We start from the raw sequence: 19,321 nt of genomic DNA, 5'->3' as shown, positions 1-19,321 counted from the left end.
GCAATGCTGTGTGTGTGTGTCAGTGGCCAAGATGCTTTCCCAAACATCTGGAAAGCTCTGGTGTCCTCTGAGCTGCTGTGGGGGCACTCCCTGAATGACACCAGAACTAAACCAGCCAGACCTAAGCACGTTTATAGGTAATAAATAACCAAGTACTTCCTTTCACAAGTGCACCAGGGCATCCTGATGATAGGTGTGCATAGGTGTGCAGCACAACAAGAGCATTCCAAGATATTTTTCCAAAAAAACATTTCTGAGACCAAAGATTGTTTGCTTAATTTATTAACGTGTTTACAAACCCAGTTTCAAAAGCCTTGACACACCACAGGGGAAATACAGGCACGCTGGTCTTTTGGTTTTGGTGGTCGTGAGCCATTCTTCTCCTCCAGATTAAGAGTTTGGTGAAGGTGGGTTGGTTTTATAGCGCAAGCTGCTGTCACGTAAACACCAGCAACTCCTCAAAGACAAAAAATGTGTGCATGTTTCTAATTTTAAGCACATGAGGTCATCAGCGGGGTGCTCGAGGACTGCGCGGCTCGGGCGGAGGGATGCGCTGCCCGGTCTTGCCGATGGGATTGCAGCTCCGCTCGGGCTGACTCAGAGGCACTCACACTCCACTCGCTTCACCCAGATGCTGACGCAGGCTTTTACAAGTCTCCACAAAGTCTGAGCGTCGACCTTCCCTAGGAATAAGCAAGGCACGGACGGGCATCACGCCCCTCGCCGCCCCGCCCCGCCTCCCTCGGGCCTCCGCCGCCGCCCCACCGCCGGCAGCCCGAGGGGCTCCGCCGAGGCAGCGCACGGCCGCCGCCTCCCCGGGCTCACCGCCCCTCGGGGACGGCACCGCCGGCCCGGCCCGCCCGCGCCGCCCGGCGCTCCCTGCGTTGCGGGGCCGGGGGCGGGGAGGAGCAGGAGGAGGAGGAGAGAGCCGGGGAAGGCAGCGCGGGGCAGCGGCCGCGGGAGGAGGGAGGAGTCGCCGCCGCCGCCGGATGCTGCGAGGAGGCGTCGCGGCCCCCCTGCGCCGCCGGCCGCTCACCTGAGCGGGCAGGAGGGCGGAGGAGGAGGAGCCGGCGGCCGAGCTGCGCGGAGCCCGGCGGTGGCGGCGAGGCGGGCGGCGGCGCGGCGGGCGAGGCCATGGCGGCGGGCGCCTAGCGGGGCCGGCAGCGCGGCAGGAGGCCCGCGGCCCGCCCTGAGCGCCCCGCTGCCGGCGGGGACAGCGGGCGGCCTCCACCGCCCGGCCGCGGCCTACGACAGCGGGCGGCCTTCCCGAGCGCGCCGGGCGCGGCGCCGCGGCCCACAAGATGTCCACTCGCACCCCGCTGCCCACCGTCAACGAGCGGGACACGGAGAACGTGAGTGCCGCGCCGTGCCGTGCCGGCCGGCCGCCCCCCCGCCTTCACCTTCGCCTTCCCCTTCCCGGCGCCGCCGCCTGCCCCCGCCTCGGGCCGCTCCGCGCGGGGCTGCTGGCACGCATTGTTCGGCCGGGCCGGGCCGCCCTGCCCTTATATGTACTGAGCGCAGCCCGGCGCCCCGCGCGCACACGGGCGGTCGGCCTCGGCGCTCTGGCGGGAGCGGCCTCCAGCCCGGCCTGCCTCCAGCCCGGCCTGCCCGCGGCTTGCGGGCTCCTCCGGCGCTGCGTGCTTGTTAGGCTGCCGGCCGGCCGCACTGCTCTTTGTTTGGTCTGCACCTTGGAGATGGGCTCCCGCTTTCCTGTTGCTGTATTCCTTCCTCTGGTTTGCTTTGTGTTTTGTCTGCGTTCTCGGCCTCGGTACCTCCCGAGTTGATTGTTTGGATCTTCCTTTGTGTTCTGCTCAAACGTCTTTGCGCTCTTCCTCTGCTCCGCCCGGGCTCGATGCGGTTGAAGCGTCGTGTTGTTCTCCATTGTCATGACCTTCCCGTGGAAAATAACCCGTCTCTTGTCGTGGTAGGCAGCGTACCTGACCAGTTCTAAAGGCCTGGACTTTGTCTGGTCCTTTCCGCTGGTGGGAATTACTTAAGTGGGCGCAGCATGGGAGGTGTGAAGGTGAGAGAACCAAGATTAGAAGAGTTATGTTTGGAATGTGCGCTCGATATCATTGGTTGCCTTTGGGAAGGCGAAGGTGCGGGAGTGGTCCTGTGAAATGTCTCACATGCGGTTCTATCCGTTTTCTAGTTGGGTAGAAGGCAATCAGTAGGAAACGAAGGGAGATGGTGAGGTGGGTTAGAACAGGAGAGGGTGTTTGGGGGTTATGGCCAGCTTTAGGCCTTGCCTGTACGAGCCAAAGAAGCTGTGTCTGCTTGATGGGTTATTGAATTATATGAAGAGGCTTTAGTGGGTGAAGGTAACAGGAATATGATAATGTAGTTAAAGAACTGAAGGCTTTAATCTTAGTCACTAAGTGGAAATTTAATTGACAAGGCAACATCGGCCTAGTTGAAACTTAAAGCAAGTAGATGCACTTGGCCTGTCATTATTTGTTCATGGGCTGCCTCTGCTCTGCTGGTGTCAGAATGGAAGCACGCAAGTCCTTGAGATGAAATGAGTGTTTAGATTTAATTAAATGACAAGATCCCAATTTGAGTGATACATGTTACTTATGAGTTTCTATTTCAAATGTATATAGGAATGTAGAGGAGGGGTAGATGACAGAAGGAGATAAGAAATATTTATGCATAAACCCAGGAGTACAGTACATAAGACTTGCAAAGTGCATTTACACAAGGCAAATGGAAATATTTTCAAACATCATCAGCTTCTGTGAAATGAGAACTTCAAGTGTTAGTAGTTCATGTAGAAAATATGCTAATTTTGAATGGTCTGTTTTTGACAGCTAGATATAGGTAAGGATATATTCTCTTCTTCTAGAGAGGGCATTGGGCTTCTAAAATTGGGTTTGTACAGGATATCAGAGTCTTTGGAATTGCACATTTGCTGCTGCAAATCTTGGTATAAGTCTGTAACCTAATACTAATGAATATAATCCTCTAGTCAGATGAACAGTAAAGAGCTGTTCAACAGTGAGTTCCCAAATCTGCCTCAAGTAGTTCTGCTGCTGTTGTGAGTGGGGTTCTGGAGCAGGGGTCCAGGAAGCTCTTTGGGTGTTGCTGGGCTCCCCAGCCTCGGAGCTAAAGTAAGGAATGTGGGGTGAAGGATCTCGCCTGCTGGTGGCTTCAGAGCAGCAAAATCCCTTGGTTTAAAATGGACTCTGTCAGGGTGAGGTGAGACGCTTAATTTCCTCTTAATGTGCTTCCTCCTACTAATAAGCACTAATGGACTGGCAAAGCATTTGTGCTGTCTGGATGCACGGAGGTTAGCTAGTAAGCACTGGTGACTGGGTGGTGAGACCTTGCAACTAAAGGGAGAAGTTATTAGAAAGGGAGGGCTGGGAAAGCAGGAGCTAAAGAGCAGCGTGAGTGTTTTTGGCCTGGTGAACTAAATCCCTCTTTGTAGTGCATGCTTTCAATTCCCAAACACTTCTATTAGTGAAGCTCTCAGAAGACATGCAGTTAACAGTGATCTTCCTTTCCCTCCGCCACGGCTGCCTGTCAGAAGTGTTGCTCCATTGTGCAGCTCTCAAGGGACAGATTGTAGCTCTGCATCCCGGAGAGAGCTGATTGATGGCTCTGAGTACAAACCTACGGATGCGTCCAGCTGTGCTCTGCACATGGCGTGAGTTCGTTGCATGAAGTCATCGGGACCTACCCGACCACTGCCACCCCTGCTCCCTTGGCAGCTGCCAGCAACGTCCTTTTAGAGAAAAAAAATATATATTTGTGTATATATTTCCAGTGTACCCTTTTCTCAGTGAGTATGCAAGCGTGTGTTCTGACATAAGAAAAACAAAATCAGATATAGCACTTGTCATAGGGGTATACACGCCTTGAAGATATATGGGAGCTCCTGGCTGGATGTGTGAAAACCGTGCAGGTTTCCACAATTGTTTGTGCCTTGTATGCCACAGTGCCCTCAGAAAGTAGTCCAGACAGAATAGGGTCGTGCAGCAGATTAGCTGATAAGCTCTTATCAGCAAGATGGAGTGAAAGGTAAGAGGGCTGATGACAGTGGGCAAACAACAGGTGGAGGGGAACGGTCATTGTGGAACAGTCAGTATGTGTGTAACTGATAGGGCTGTGCTATATAAACTCACACCCATTTTTTCCTCTTCCTGCTCTCCCTTTTATCTCCCAGTGCAATATTTTAATTTTTCTAATGCATATGTCTCTAAGTGTTTTTCACTGGAAATTCTATTTCTCTTTCACCAAAATTATGTTTAAAGAAACAAAATATAGTTGTCAAACATTTTTCTTATTGAATGGTCCGTTGGGAAAGTTGAGGGAAGTTGATGGGTGGAGGCAGCACAGTAAAGATTATTTTTATGCCTATTATCAGCTTTTTGTTTTGTTTAAAGTGAGGGGTAATAGTAACATTGAAAAGAAATGTTCTTCTATGTTTTGATTTTGTATATGTAGCTATTTGCAGCTTGCTCTTGGTAGCGCTGTGTAGGCTGCTGTAGGTAGTGTGTCTGCATTCAGACAGTTGAGTTGGGGTTAGTTTGGGTGAACGGAGCTTCCCATCTCTGCTGAGGCTGCAGGAGGAGAGGGATGGGAATCTGAGTCTGCGAGCTTGCAGCGCTTTTGTTTTCATTGAGTTGGGATTAATTGAGGAAAGAGGGGCTTTTGTGTTTTACCCTTTCTATTGTACTGTACAGTGATTAAATTTGGGAATGGTCTTCTTGAATTAAAGCAAAAGAAAGGAAATGTGTTGGTAATATATTCTGTTTAGTGTGTTTTGAGAGTTCTGTATAAGAAAAGACACATGGAGACGTGGCAGTGAGCTGTATGTCACTTGTTCCAGTGGTACAAGTGGTACAGGGAATGCTGTATCTTGCTGCTTCTGGCATAAATGTCTCCTGGTTTGGCATAAGAATTTTGCTGAATTTGATAGTGAAAGTCATTTGATCTTTTGAAGATAGTGCTGTGGCATCACCTCCTCTGAGAAGGTTTAAGGCACTGTTCTGTGCCATGGTTGCGTGTTGGCTGCAGAAGAAGCAACAACCGAGGCAGGAGTGCTGGATGGTGATGCTGGCCGAGGACGAATGTAGGAACTGTCTGTCATTTGGCTTACTTAGCCACTGCCTCATGAGTGTTACTCCACGTCATGACAGAGGGGAGTCTTGGGCCAGGATAGTATGGTGAGATGAGGTGATGAGATCTGCATCGTCATGTAGGTAATTGCAGCAATCTGCACACCCCAGCTCAGGCTTGACAGGGAAGAGGACGTCTCAGGTGGCAACAAAAGCAGATGTGGCAAAGGCTGCTGTCTGATAGCAGAGCCTAGAGGGCAGCTGCATTTCTTAGGGAACCTCGTTGAACAGGGCAAGAGAGGAGAGGATGGAATGGAGTGATAAGGTCCGGATAATTATACCATGTTTAATTTATTTCCTTTTTTTTTTTTCCCCTGGATTTGCTTTTGCACAATAAGAACACATGGCTTTGATTTGGACAGAGGGGGCGTGGGAGAAAGTATCTGACAAGAATTCTTTCTTTCAGTGCCTTAAGCAGAAGGATGGCCTACTTTCCAGGCCTTGTGGGTTCAAGAGTACAGCTGTATCTTTCTTATTCACAAGAGAAGGGCTTTCGCAAACTGGAGAATGCCTGGTTTTTTTTTCTGTGTACAATGAATTTCCTTGATCATAAGAACTCCATTAGGCTGTATATTTGTTCAAATGGTAAAAACAGGGTATGTTCCCCCAGTCTGAATGTTTCTGTTTCCTTTGTGCAGATTTTTTTTTTTTAGGTTTTGGCTCAAGTCTTGAGCAAGCTCCTAAGTTGTGGGGAAAACACATGTTTAGCTACAGCATAGAGCACAAAGGAGGGAGCAAGGTCCATTTTATTATGGAATGCACTGTTTGGATTTACCCTTCTGGGTGAATCACAGGTGGGACAGGCGATGCACGTTTTGTTTCTTTTTCTTTTCCCTTTCTGTAAAGAGAAATATTTTAGAGCAAATGAGCATACTATCTAGCTTCATGCTTCACTGTTTTTTCTAGGTGTTGTAAAAAGAACCCAAGTTGCCAGAGTTTAGAAAGAGTGGTTTGATTGTACTGCTTGTGTCCTTTCACACTGTGTGGGTTTTTGGAGGTTCATCGGTACACGTAGCATTGGATTGTTTGTGGCTGCTGTTCTGAAAACTCTATGTGGTCAGTGGATTTAAATGCGTGATGAGAACAATGAGATTAAGTTGCAGCCAGCATGGGGTGGGGGATCTCTACATCATCCTGTCCTGAGCCTGCAGAATCGCTGTTTGTGTTAGTATGGCTTTTTGTTTTCTAACTCTGCACTTAGAATGTTTCGATCTTCTGTAAAGGTAGAGTTTGTTTTTTTCCGTGGTACCTGATAATAAGTGGAAACGAATGTTTGCACTGTAACTGTGGTAAGCTACTGCCGTGACAGTTGCTGCTCTTGAGCAGAGGGAACTCCTGTTGATTTCTGCTATCAACAGCTCCAACACTAAGCAAAGTAATATTTCATTTTTATGTTAAGTGCAAATCTCTAAAGTTATGTTTTTAGTCAGCAATTTGTATTTTCACATGCAGGGTTACTTTCTTGTTCTCAGAATTTAGTGGAGACCTATCCTTGAGCTCTTACTGCTTTTAAGGGAACTTCAAAGTTCCGTGCAGATTCATTGAGGAACTGCTGTATAATTAGGACAGAGATGGTCTTACTGTTAATATGGAGCTCAAAATCTGTGGTGCAAACAAAGCCCTCAAACAGAGTTGTTACAAACTGCCCTGCTACGACTGGAGTGAACCCTTCAATTGTTAACATTGCAGAGCTAGCATTTTATCCATGGTGTTCAGATATTATCTTTTAGTAGCTTCAACTTTTGTTTCCCTTTTCTTCTCTTTCCCTTTTTTTTTTTTTTGGTTGTTGTTATATACATGTATGTTTATGCCCTGTGCTGCCCTCCGGGTTAAGTATATTACATCTAATTTGCTGCAGACAATGGTGTGTTTCAAACTTCGCTTATTTGTGTTGTGGCCATGACATGATCTATTATTTTGTTGTTGTTGGAAGCACAATGCTTGCTTTTTGTGTTTTGTTTGTTTTTTATCTTTCTGGAATTTCAGAATCACTGTTTTTTTGTTGTTGTTGTTGTTGTTTTATGACTTCAGTAATTCTTCTGGATCTTCATTCTTGAACGTTCACTCCCCTCTAGGTAATGGGATGCTAAGAACAAATGATCTCTAGTTGAATATTTCTTGAAAACAACTAAGCAAGTAGGAGAGTTCCATTGAAACATTCATATCCTTCAGTATAATGAATATAGCACAACTGAAATCTGAGGCAGTTAACATTCAGTAGTAATAATGCAGCTCGGTGGAATTTTGATGGGCATCCTAGCAAAGCTGAGGTTAAAAATTCCAGGTGGCTCAGATGATCTAGTTTGATCTTACTTTACCAAGTAGTAACTGAACATGCTTTAACTAAAAACACCAACTTATGCTGAAAGCCATATGTTCCTGTTTGTAGTAAGGCATCTGCACAGTTGCATTCAGCTGGGCTGCAATTAACCTTTCAGGCAATGAAGTGGATGAGCCCATGGAGCAGTGCCATGGCTTAGACTGTAATGCTCAATCAATAGAGTGATATAAAATCTGAAAGCATAGGCTTTTGGTCTGTCTGTGTAGAAAGTAAGATTGCTATGCTGTTCTAAAGTTCTCCATCTTATTGGGACTGTCACTTTTAGGTTCTTGTAAACCATCATGGAAAGCAGGCTTTCTGTTCTGCTAGAATTAATGTGTTGTCTGTGTGCCTTCAAATTTTCCTAATTCTATTTTTTTGTATATGGATCCAGCAAGAGTTATTTTCTTCTGTTCTCCTGCCATTCCTATAGTTGTGGGATGTGTCGGGTGCAGACTGTGAAGCAGTGAGAAGTGCCTGCACTTCACTGCCTTTTTAACATCAGTACTGCTATGATGAAAATGACTCTGTAAAGGCTCCTGCTGAGCTGCTAGAGGTTTAAGTGCTTAGTATCCGTGGCTCCTCGCTCTTTGTGTACAAACTGTTTCAAGTTTGGGACATCTTATAGTAGTGTAAATTGTTATAGAAACCTATGTTCATAATAGAATAATCCAGTGTGTTGTGGGGAAAAAAGAAAGGCTATTTTTTCATATCTGCGTGTTTCTTAGCGCTGTCTGGAAGAATATGGAATCATAGAATCACAGAATGGTTTGTGTTGGAAGGGACCTTTAAGACCACCCTGTTCCAACCCCCTGCTATAGGAGGGACACGTCCTTCTAGACCATGTTGCTCACAGCCCCATCCAGCCTGGCCTTGAATGCCTCCAGGGAGGGGCATCCACAGCCTCTGGGCAACCTGTGCCTGTATCTCACCACCCTTACAGTAAAGAATGTCTTCCTGACATCTAGTCTAAATCTATCCTCTTCCAGTTTAAAGCCATTTCCCCTCATCCTGTCTCTGTTTGCCCTTATAAAAAGTCACTCCCCAGCTTTCCTTTGGGCCCCTTCAGGTACTGGAAGGCTGCTACCAGTTCTTTTCGGAGCCTTGTCTTCTGCAGTCCTCAGAAAGAGGACTTCTGATTACAGTAAGCCTTACCAGTTTGTTTTTATTTCCAAAATGTATAACTAATCAAGAAGCACTTTCAAAAAATGAGCAGTAAAACATCCTTTAAATTGTTCTGTATTTGTAGTGTCCAGCTAAGGGCTGGCTACATGTGGTCAGTCTTAGGGAAGATGGATAGGCATGGCCCTGTTATACTGAAACATCTTCTTAACTGTAGAGCAGTGTCTGCCTTGTTTGATGTGACTCTAAGGTGGGTCAGCAGTAAGTAGAACAACAGTCCTGTTTTATGTTTAAACACAGAGCCCGTGGAATTCACGAAAGTAGCGAATGAGACAAGCTAATCAGAGCAGAAGATGATATCCAGAAGATGATAAATGTTAATAGATTCAACAACACTGTATTTTAAGCAAATGCAGCTGCGACGCAGATAGCTTGGATTGAACAGAGCAACTGTACTTTTCACCCCTGATGGAAAGTGCTGCTGTAGTGCATCCATGATGGCACAGCCCAACCGATGCACAGAGCTGCCGGATAGCCCGTGGCACTCTTTGGCAAGCGGGTAATGGAAATAATACCGGTGACAAAGTCTAATTGTTTTTATATTATAAAGCAATAGCGGTGCATGATAACTTTAAAATCGCAAGCGGAGACAAAATTAGACAAAGTTGTTACGTGCTATCTTCTATTAGATGGATGTGGTTGGAAAAAATAGCCGAGCTTCTGGATGGTGCAGGCTCCAGCAGGGCGGGCTGGCTGGGCTGTGCCCCAGGCTCACCTTGTGGTAAAACCTGCAGTGCCTCTGCTCGGCTACCAAGGGAGGGCCCAGCCTGGCTGCCGGTGCAGCAAGGCACACACCTCGAGGTGAGCCAGCCTGAGTCACCCCGAGCCGCTGCTATTTTCAGCCCGGCGGAGGCTTGCCTCCTGCCCGCCTTCCTGCACTGCTGGTGGATCTCATCTTTTCCATCTTATGCAAATACTTGAGAAATAAATAGAAATAAAAGTAAGGAAAATGATTTTTTGCTTGTCTTCAAGCAGCCACCTTTTTTTTGTGTGGAAAAAGCCTCTTGGCTGCAACCTTAATCTTAATGGTTATTACCTACGTACCTGGTCAGATTCATTTTAAATCTAATGATAATCTCAAACCTGCTACCACAACAGCTTTCTTACACGCTTCCCAATCTCCATCTGTCTGAGATTCCATTAAGCCATATTTGTTAAGTTGCTGGTCACTTACTACCTGTAATTTCCTATTGTATTACCTTCCTCCCCTCCCCCTTTGTTTTTCCCACATTTTGCTTACTGAAGTGCTTTTGTACTTGGGTTTGTGTAGCCACTGCCAACTTCCTTATGCTTCTCACCCTTTCTGGGACCACTTCCAGCTTTGCTCATGACATAACCCAAATCAATACAAAGCTTTACTAAAGCTATGTAGTTGTATCTCCTGTTTATCCTTCAAGTAATATCCTTTTGTTTGGATCCCAGGGTGCATGTTAGTATAGGAATGGTCTGAATTGTCCAGTTAAAGGGAGAGAAAGAGTGCTTTGCTCTGGGTGGGCTGAGGGGAGTTGGTTTGTTCTGGGGATTCTTTTTGGAGTTACAAGCAGAGAGCATTGTTACCACTTGAAATATTTGCCAGTTGCAGACTTGACTGTCCCCACTCTGTATTTTCTTCCTCCCCCCAACCCCCAGTAACACTGCTGTGCTTTCTTCTCTCAGATGTCATCTGAAAGTAACCAAAATTGTGTTATGATTAGTCAGAAGGGATGCACGATTTTATAATACTCTCTGTAGAGGGTTATTTCATGATCTCCAGTAATACATGAGGAATTTATTGTGATAGAACTGCAGAGCTGGGGGAGCCGAGTGTAGGAAATAGCACAGTATGCATAGCAGCAGTGTAAATTACTTGTGCTTAAACAGTAAATATCTGAAATTCCTTTTGAGAGTGCCTGCTTAGCTGCAGTTGTATATAAGTATCTAATTCTTAGATATTGCTGTCATTACTTAAAATAAGCACAAGCATAGCTCAGAAATTTAGAGAAACTTGCACAATTAAGATGAGTCTGAGTTTTACCATGGAAATTACCTTACTCTGTTAAATGGTATGTTGAGCTTTTACAAAGGATACAGTAATTTCCCACAAATGGACTGTATGTGTAATGTATTTATTCATCTCTATTCCAGATAGTATTATCGATTGAAGGTAATAGAATTCTTTAAAGCATTCCGGCTTTTATTTAGTAAATTTCTTCCAACAAGAGTCAGATTTTTTTTCCTTTGCAGTTATCATAGGAGGGACTGTGTACTGGTGGCTGCAAAAAAAGAATCAGGAAAATGTTGTTTAGTGAAGAGTTACAATAGCATTTTCTCCTTAAGGTCAGACTCCAGAAGGAGCAACAATTGTAGTCATTTCGCACAATGAGATGTATACAGAAAATATTAATAATACTGTCTCTGAGCAGTCTGTGCCAGGCATGCGTGTGCGTAACAGCTTTTCAAATCTTCATCTCTGAATTTGGTATGAAACAAACAAGGCTGGCTGCTTTTTAGAGATCTTTCTTCCAGCGATGGACAGATGATGCACACGAACAAAGAAAATGTATGAGAGCGCTTCACAATGCAACTCTTGCTCCATCTACTGCATAGTGCAGAGAAATCTTATCTGCAGAAAGTCAGTGTGAGCAATTTGAGTTGATCTAATAAAGGCACTGGAATTAGTTGATGCAGGGCATTGTTATTGGAGAATGTATGGCTTATTGTAGTGTTTGTGAGGAGGCTGACAGAAATCTGATAACCCGTGCAAAGAAAAATAAACTGATGAAATAAACTGCATTTAAAGGTCCTTTCTAGCAGAGTTATTCTTGCTTCCCTGAGAACCGTGGTGATTTTCATATGAAAATCAAAATATTTTTGAAGTATTACAGGGTACGTGTTCTGTTGTTGTTTGTGTGTTTGTGTTTTGTTGGTTGATTGTGTGACCTTTTGGGGAACTTCATGCTTTGGTGTTGCTGTCAGCTTTTTCACTATTGCTCATTAAATACATTTCCAGCAGTGTATAATATTTTACTTAAATGGAATTATTTTCAAACTGGGTGGTGTCAGGACTTCTGTAGCAGCAAAGAAGATGCAAACTAGGCTCATATGCATCTTTTTGTTCTCTTTCCCTTCATATGATAGTTATTAATCCAAAGCTAAACTAAATACAGCAGTTGACTATTGGACTAAAACTAGTCGTGATAGAAAGAAATATCAATAGTACATCATCTGTTTTCCTAGTATTGTCTTGATTTAGTTGAAGATATTTCCAAGACTGGCTCAATGGGACATCAACAGAAGAAAGCAGCTAGTGAACTGGGAGACAGAGGAATATGTTGACAGGTTGTACAGTCACCATATGAGTAACTTAACTATGAAGTTAAGTTTTTAGCCTGAGATAATTTTGGGGAAAGGGTAGAAGGCTTTCCAAATTCATGTCAGTTGTTGGATGGTAGAAAGATGGTAGGAAATGAATGGATTCAAATTAATTCCTGTTTTAATGTGAGCATCTAATCAGGTAAGCCACTTGAACTGGACAGTTGCAGACTGTAAGGTGCCTTACTTTACTGCTAGCCAGTCTGATTTGAAGTATGACCACCACAGGAGAGAGCAAACAGTTGCTGCTGATGGTGAGCCAGAGGTCACCACTGCTGCCAGTGGTTACTTGCTGTCCCTCACCGTCTAGATAGAGAAGTCTGGAAGTGCCTGACTTTGACAGCTTGCAGGCTGGGAGGGGGTTGGAAGACCATAGCTGGGGATCTGTGATTCCTCACCCACTGACTGTCACGGTCTGGAGAGAGAAAGCCCTGGTTATTTTTTGCATTTTTTGTCTTATTGTTGGATTGGCTGTTTGTTTCAATGTCTGTATTAATTTTGAATGCCTATTAGCTTTTGTTCAACCCTTTAGTCATAAATTCCTTGTATTCTTAAGCTTCATCTGTATATATATGCATACACAAATAACATTATTTCTTCCAGTTTTTCATATCTCTGTATTTTAATGGACAGTAAATTCAGTGTCTGTTGTTTTTGCAATGTTTTTCCCTTCACTTCTTTTGCTGACATGCACAACACAGACTTTCATTAGTTATTTTACTTCTTTTTCTTCAGTTTGGCTTTTGCATTTCTTTTCTGTGCTCGCATATGACTTCTGTTTATGGCTTGAATTCAGTACATTGACAGATGTCTGCAGTATGTGTTGGCCTGTTAATATTCATAATCAACTGTATCAGCCTGTTTAAAACTAAAAGGAAGTATTTTTAGCTGTGTTACATCCTTTGCAAAATCTTTGAGGAGCATTGCTGTTGGTTGCTTTTCTTTCTTCCTCCCTCCCACCCCCAGATTTTGGTAGTTTGTGATGCTAAATAACTGAAGGCCAAAGTTCATAACAAGTGGTTGCCTGAGTGTAGAAGAAGGGGGCTCCAAGGAGATGGTTGGCTGAGTACAGCTCAGCTCATGCACTGATTGTGAGTCAGTGCTTGTGAAAACAGTGTCTGCAGTATGCAGAGCCTGACTGAATCCTGGCTTAACTGCATCTCCTTGGCTGTAGGCTTCCAGAGTCCTCTGTTGGTATCAGGAGGAGGAAGGAGGGCCAGGAGATAATAATGTGCCTGACATGAAGAAGCTGAGCTGGTGTCCTGTAGCACAAGGGTCTGTGAATGTGCTCACCTGACCAGGAGGGATTCGTTTCCTCTGCCCTGAAGGCTGTAGCTCCCAAGAACAGGCAGAAAATAGGCCCTATTCATCTGCTGTATGTCCATGCAATTTTTTCCTCTTTAATTCTCAAAATTAACAGGTTGCCCAACTACTTTTAGATATGTCTGTGTTATATGAAAGGGAATTCGATGAGTCTCCACGTCCTTTAAATTAGAATTTCAAGAATTTGGAAAGGAATGTTGCAAAATCCTTCTCAGTACTGGAGATCTTCAATTGAAACACGATTTAAAGGAAATCACAGAGCCCTGTGCTGCCCTATGATTTCTTTTGTAGGACGTTGTATAGCTATCAGGTCAGATATTATAATTGGCCATCTCATCACTTTTCAGCAGGAGACTGTACTTCAGAAAGTTAATAAAACCTTGAGGTGAAATGATTTTATCAGAATGAGACAGCAGTCTGTCTTGATGGATTCATCATTGGACTAATACACTCATGGAAATGTAAAGACTCAGGCATACTGTCTAGCTTGCAAGGAATAACTTCATTTTCTGTTTCACGTGATAGAAATGTTAAGTGATTTACCCACGCATGTCGTTCCTAAAGGATAGCTTCTTAAGCAGGTGTTGCATGCTCTTCTATCTCACCAAGCCTGTGTTCATAAACAAAACAAATCGGCAAGTCTCCATCTTTCTTTGCTGGGCTTTAATCTGCTTTGGTTCATTTTTTTCCCCCAGTCCTTCTGAGTTTTTGCTTTGGTTTAGTTGCTAACTCGTTGCTGCTCATCTCATCATCTGGATGCAAGCCTCAGGCTTGCAGATTGTAGTTTGCAGAAACAGCCCTTTCCCCTCTGTTTTGAAGTTGGGTATTAAAGCATCTTCCATTTCTTGTATTCCTGCAATCACTTTGAGAAGCTCCATGTGCCTGATATGATCCTGTGCCTTAGGTTGTTTCATGTCTCTCTCCTCCTGCCTTTCATCAGGCCAGCTGAAAAATGGTCTGGCTGCGTCGTTTATAAGTGCAATAAAAGCTCCTGCCAGTTTCCTTTGCCAGAAGTTTCACTTTCTGGTTGTTTTCCTGTTCGTGTTTAGTTGGTTCCAATTAGCTATCAGCATTAGCTTTTCATTTCATTTTGTACTGTGGAATACTTTGGAACTAACTGTGGGTGCCTGGTGCCTGTGGGTGCTGGCAGGGGAGCTGAGAATGCTGTCTGCAGCTCGGTGCTGGCAGGAGATATCCCAGAAGAAGGCAGAAGGGACTGGCAAAGCTGAACGATGATCTCCTGAGAAAAGAGCAGCAGCTGGCAGGAAGCGTTGGATGGTTTAAACGTGCCTATGAGGCTGCAGCAGGAATGACTTGTCTCCTTCCTTCCCCCCTCTGCTTCTCTGCTAAAAGGATTCATGTTAGGTTTTGCCTGTGAGGTATGTTAACCATTTCATTTTGGGGAAAAAAAAGGAGACTCTCTTGCTTGGTACAATTTGACTGGAGTTTCTAGGAGTACAGTGAATGATAAATAATTAAAAATTAGTAAACCTAACAAGATGTTAGGAAGAATTCTTTTTCCTCCCCTTGGCTGCACCTGTGGCTTATTGTAGCAGATTTTAGCAATCCTGCCTTAACTTCTGTTGGGTTTGAGACGACGGGCTCAGTTGTTTTGCAGTAGCAATTAATGGAGAAGATAAGGGCTGGCTGTCCTGAATTAGCCCTGGAAAATGTTGTTTGTGTGTTTGAGATGAGTCAGGAGCAAAAGCGCCAGGTTGCAATAACGATGCCAATTTTGAGCACAATAAAACAAGCACAGGAAGGTGCTGCTCTTTGCACCTGCTGCCAGCCTGCCTGGGGAAGCTTCCTGAAGGAGGGTGAGAAGCAGAGGCATTGCAGTGCCTGTTGTTGGGCTGCAAGGCCTGCTGTGCTGCTATGAAGGTAGGGGGTTTTGTGAAGTGCTTTCATGGACTACTCTCCTCTGGGGTTGACCAGTACGTTTTTTGTAACTTTTGTATAAGAAGTAGCTGTGATTCTATTTGATGATAAGTTTCACTTTTCCACATAACATATATGTCTGATATGCCATGAGAAGGGTTTGTTGGGTTAGTGTCAGTATACTGGACACACTGGAACAGGTTGCCCAGCAAGGCTGTGGATGCCCCCTCCCTGGAGGTATTCAAGATCAGGCTGGATGGGGCTGTGAGCAACCTGGTCTAGAGGGAGGTGTCCTTGCCTGTAGCGGGGGGTTGGAACTAGATGGTCTTAAAGGTCCCTTCCAACATAAACCATTCCATGATTCTGTATAGAATTACATGTATTCTGGAGAACTGTGGAAACGCATTGGATTTGCTGTGGAGCAATAGGGCACACCCTGTTTTCTATCCTAGATTGCTTGAAGTGCAGACCCATAAATATTGCAGCCTCTGTATTTTGTGATTAGAGAAACAATTCTGTCTTGGAGTTGGCAAACTGACTTCTGTCTCGTGAAACTGTGTTGAGTGCTTCAGGCTAAAAAAAGCTTTTACAGGACTTAGGGACCATAGTAATAAGCAAGTTTTAAGATTTACTCTGTGGGCTGTGCGAGCAGACCTATTGCTGATATATATAAAGATTCAGGAATGAATCTTTTTATTTTCTTTTTATTGTACTGTCTCTTGCAGCAGAAGTAAGTTTGTTTCTTTTCTTTGAAGCTGTTTCTGAAATAGAGAAAGTTACAGTTGGGAAGAAGAGGAAAGATACAAAAAAAAAAAAAAGGATGAAAGTTATCCTGTTTAGTATCATACTTAATACTGTGTATTGAGCTCCATGTGTATAGGCTGGACATAAATATATACATATGTGCGTGCATGAAATCCTTTTCAGAGTTACAGTTTCAGTTAATGAAATGCTTGCACGTGCTTGACTGCAACCAGTTTTATTCAAACTCATTGTTTCTTACTGCTGATAGCTTCAAGCTCTTCCAGAAGTTCATGCCTGGAATTCCTGCATGTTATGTAAATCAGATATAAACAGAGAGATGCGCATGCGTGTGGTTGATTACTTTCAGTGAGCACTGCTGGAAAGCCTGTATGAGCAGGCTCAGCATATGGGTGCAGGTCAAAGAAAGCTCTTCACAGTTTTGTCTCATTCTCTTCTCTCTCCACCATGCATTGATATCCAATTAAAATGTTCTGTGCATTCTGTTTCCCTTACAGTATTTTTGTGGGGTTCATTCTTGTGTGCTTTTGAGTTGTGTCCTGCACATTGTCCTGTTTAAGTGGAATAGGTTGATTGTTTCATTTCTTTTAGTAACAAAGTTCCTGTCATGCATTTGTGATAAGGCATTAAGAAAAGAATTCTGTGTATACACACACATTTTTGTCTTTTTAATTATCACTTTCAGAGTACTTTCTTATGTGTACTATGTGGAACATTAGGGTGGATATTGGCCTGAGAATCTTTTGATTAAGATCAGGAGTGCTTTAGGAATTGTAGTATGGCATGATGGGTACTTGTGGCAAGAGTAAGCAGTGGTTTTGTGCAGGTGTGAGATTTACCTGGAATAACAGTGAATCCTCTTCTGGCAGTAGCTGAGAGATCAGATGCTGTCACCTGCAGCTTGAGCTGCACCACACCTCCAACTGTACCTGAAGCTCTTCACGGATAATGCTGAAGAAGCAGATCTAAACATCTGTGTTGGTTTCATGCTGAGGTTTGCCATGACTTCTCAAGAAAAAAAAAAAAAATTTCAACCTGTCTAGTTTGGTTTGGTTGTTACTTAAGCGAAAGGGAGAAGAGGTGTTTTGTGAGAATCTCTTAGGGAATGAATCAGTAGTTACAGACAGCAAGCAGTTAAAGTACAAAAACAAGCAGACATCCAGGTCGTGACATCTCATCCTTCTCTTCTCTTTGTCCATGCCCCTGTATTGTGCATCAAAGCTGTTACAAGTCAGAGCTATAGAGAAGAAAGTTTCTGAGCCACATAGAGTCCTCTCTCTGCACTGGTTATTTGGATAATCTTGCAAAATATGACCACTGTTACAAATGCTTGTGTGTGTGTGACACATGCTTGAAAATGCCTGGGGTTATGAGCATGAAAATTGGCTGCAAGAAAGTGAAGTTCAGAGCAGGAGATAATATTGAGAGCAGAAATGTGATGCTGTGCCTTATCTAGCACTGTGTGTTCTTTCTTCAGTTCTGTGGGTGACTGCACTGAGGAATTTGACTTGGGTAATTCAAGAAGGGACTAAGAAGTTTGCTTAATCTGATGAGGTATGCTGATAGGCATACTGATGTGTGGAAGTTAGGTGCAGCTCCAAAGGGCTATCAAGGCCTTATGTGTTTAATTAAAAGAGAACATGGTTTGGTGGCCAGAATAGTTTTGGGGACTTCTTAAGACTATAAGAATGGGTATCGTATTTGATGATGCAAGTTTCATTAAAGCATACAATCAGTGGGAATATATCCCAGTGGTAGCTAAACAATGGAAGGATGCTGAATTAGTGTAGTACAGAAGCACAGGCTTTGTATCTACCATGACAGCTATTTCCCATTACATAAATGTCAAAGTAAATTAAGATATCTAGAGAAATATCAGAATCCCTAACTAAAAAACCTCTCTAGGAATTGCAGGTTGTTAGCTAGAATTGTTATTAGATGGTAGGGATTTTTATTTTTTATTAACAGCCCACTTGTTTCCAGCATCCTGACAAATTTCTCAGAGCTTAGAGGTGGTTGTTCTGAAATAGCATTTTAAAATAGCCTCGCAGTAGCTGATGCATAATGAATGAACGTATTGTAATGGACCAGAAATGTCTTAAAACTACTCTGTGGATATTGTATGATTCTGTTGAATTCAGCTTTAGTGTTGTTTGGAAGAAATCTCTGATATGCTATTATGTGATCTAAGTTTTGTTGTGGGTTTTGTTTTTTGTTGTCTGTTTGATGTCTCAACTTAGTCATGTTTGCATTTCATTTAATACTGATTTGCAGAAGCTGATGAGTTTCATCTGCAAATTCCCCTATATTCTCCAACAACAGCAACCTGTTTGTGTGAAAGAGAGGTTTATTTCAAAACTTCAGAAAAGTAATTAGAAATACATTCACTGCTCATTCAGAAATCATATGCATGTGGCTCACAAGCTAAGAAACTTAACATTTTTTATGCATGCATTCTGACGTTTTGAGCCCTAGCTGTGGAGAAGGCTTTACTAAGAAGATAAGCAGTCTAAGGGGAAAGAATTATAAAACTAGGAGGGGACGTTTTCTGTCACAGACCAAATCCAGAGTTATCATGACCATGAACCTCATTTGCTTTTTTTCCTCTTCAGATAAGTTCTGTGTTATCTTGTCTGATAACTGATTTCCCTCTTAAATCTGCGTGAAAATGATCTCTTGAGTGAGGCTCTTTCCCATTGCCAGTGGCATTGGTTTTGTTGCCCATCCAAATGCTTATCTAAAAGATCCTTTCAAGTACCTACTGGAAGGAGGCTAATCCTATGATGTGTGTGAAATTGGCAATTAATATTAGGATTGCTAATGCTTCTGATAGGCATCATATTTCACGACAGGGTTTAACTGTGTGCATAAATAAGCTCAGAGATTCAAAACTGGTTTGTGTAACACAGTGCTGGAGCTCTGGATGGTGTTCTAGGTCTGACTGGAATATTCCTGGTCAGTGCTATACAAATAATGACTTGCAGGATGTTTTCTTAAATAAGATTTTCATTTGGGCTCTGTCTGTCACATGCAAGACTGGAGTCCTATGTTGAAGGAATGTTTCACAGCCTGTTAGCCTGGGGCTGTCCTTCTGATCCTCTGAGTCCACAAAGTATTTAATTATGCGCTTCTGAAGGATAAATACTATTGCTAGTGTGTTGTTTTATGGCTGAATAAATTTGACTGATACACAGAATCTAAACATGCCTGACTTGCTTGGTTCTGAAATAATTTGGAAAATGTTCTAGTTCTAAATTAAGCAGTGGGGGTAAAGCAGTATTTTGCAGAGATGTTCAGATAATGAAAAGCTGAGCAGAAAATTATATTTAGGACTGTTGTCCTGGCTGTTATGAATAATGATAGAGGTGATGTAAAGAGAGCT

The 19,321-nt window shown here is 43.7% G+C and overlaps 1 protein-coding gene across 8 annotated transcripts in view; it reads left to right on the top strand.

Annotated features, from left to right (window-relative positions):
• The first annotated feature begins 1,191 nt into the window (after window positions 1-1,191).
• MARK1 (microtubule affinity regulating kinase 1) overlaps window positions 1,192-19,321 on the top strand; it is a 54,909-nt gene continuing 36,779 nt past the window's right edge. For 6 of the 8 annotated variants that reach the window (XM_031596072.2, XM_031596048.2, XM_031596040.2 and 3 more), the window contains exon 1: window positions 1,193-1,352. In XM_031596072.2, the coding sequence (XP_031451932.1) occupies window positions 1,302-1,352 (51 nt within the window). In that variant the 5' untranslated portion in view covers window positions 1,193-1,301. Of the gene's footprint in view, window positions 1,353-14,814; window positions 15,181-19,321 lie in introns of those variants that run through there. The other 2 variants (XM_031596080.2, XM_031596055.2) reach the window with 2 other exon arrangements.

This window comes from Phasianus colchicus, chromosome 2 (genome assembly GCF_987193195.1).
Source record: "Phasianus colchicus chromosome 2, bPhaCol1.hap1.1, whole genome shotgun sequence".
Lineage (NCBI taxonomy): Eukaryota > Metazoa > Chordata > Aves > Galliformes > Phasianidae > Phasianus > Phasianus colchicus.
This window is presented reverse-complemented; position numbering and strand designations above follow the sequence as displayed.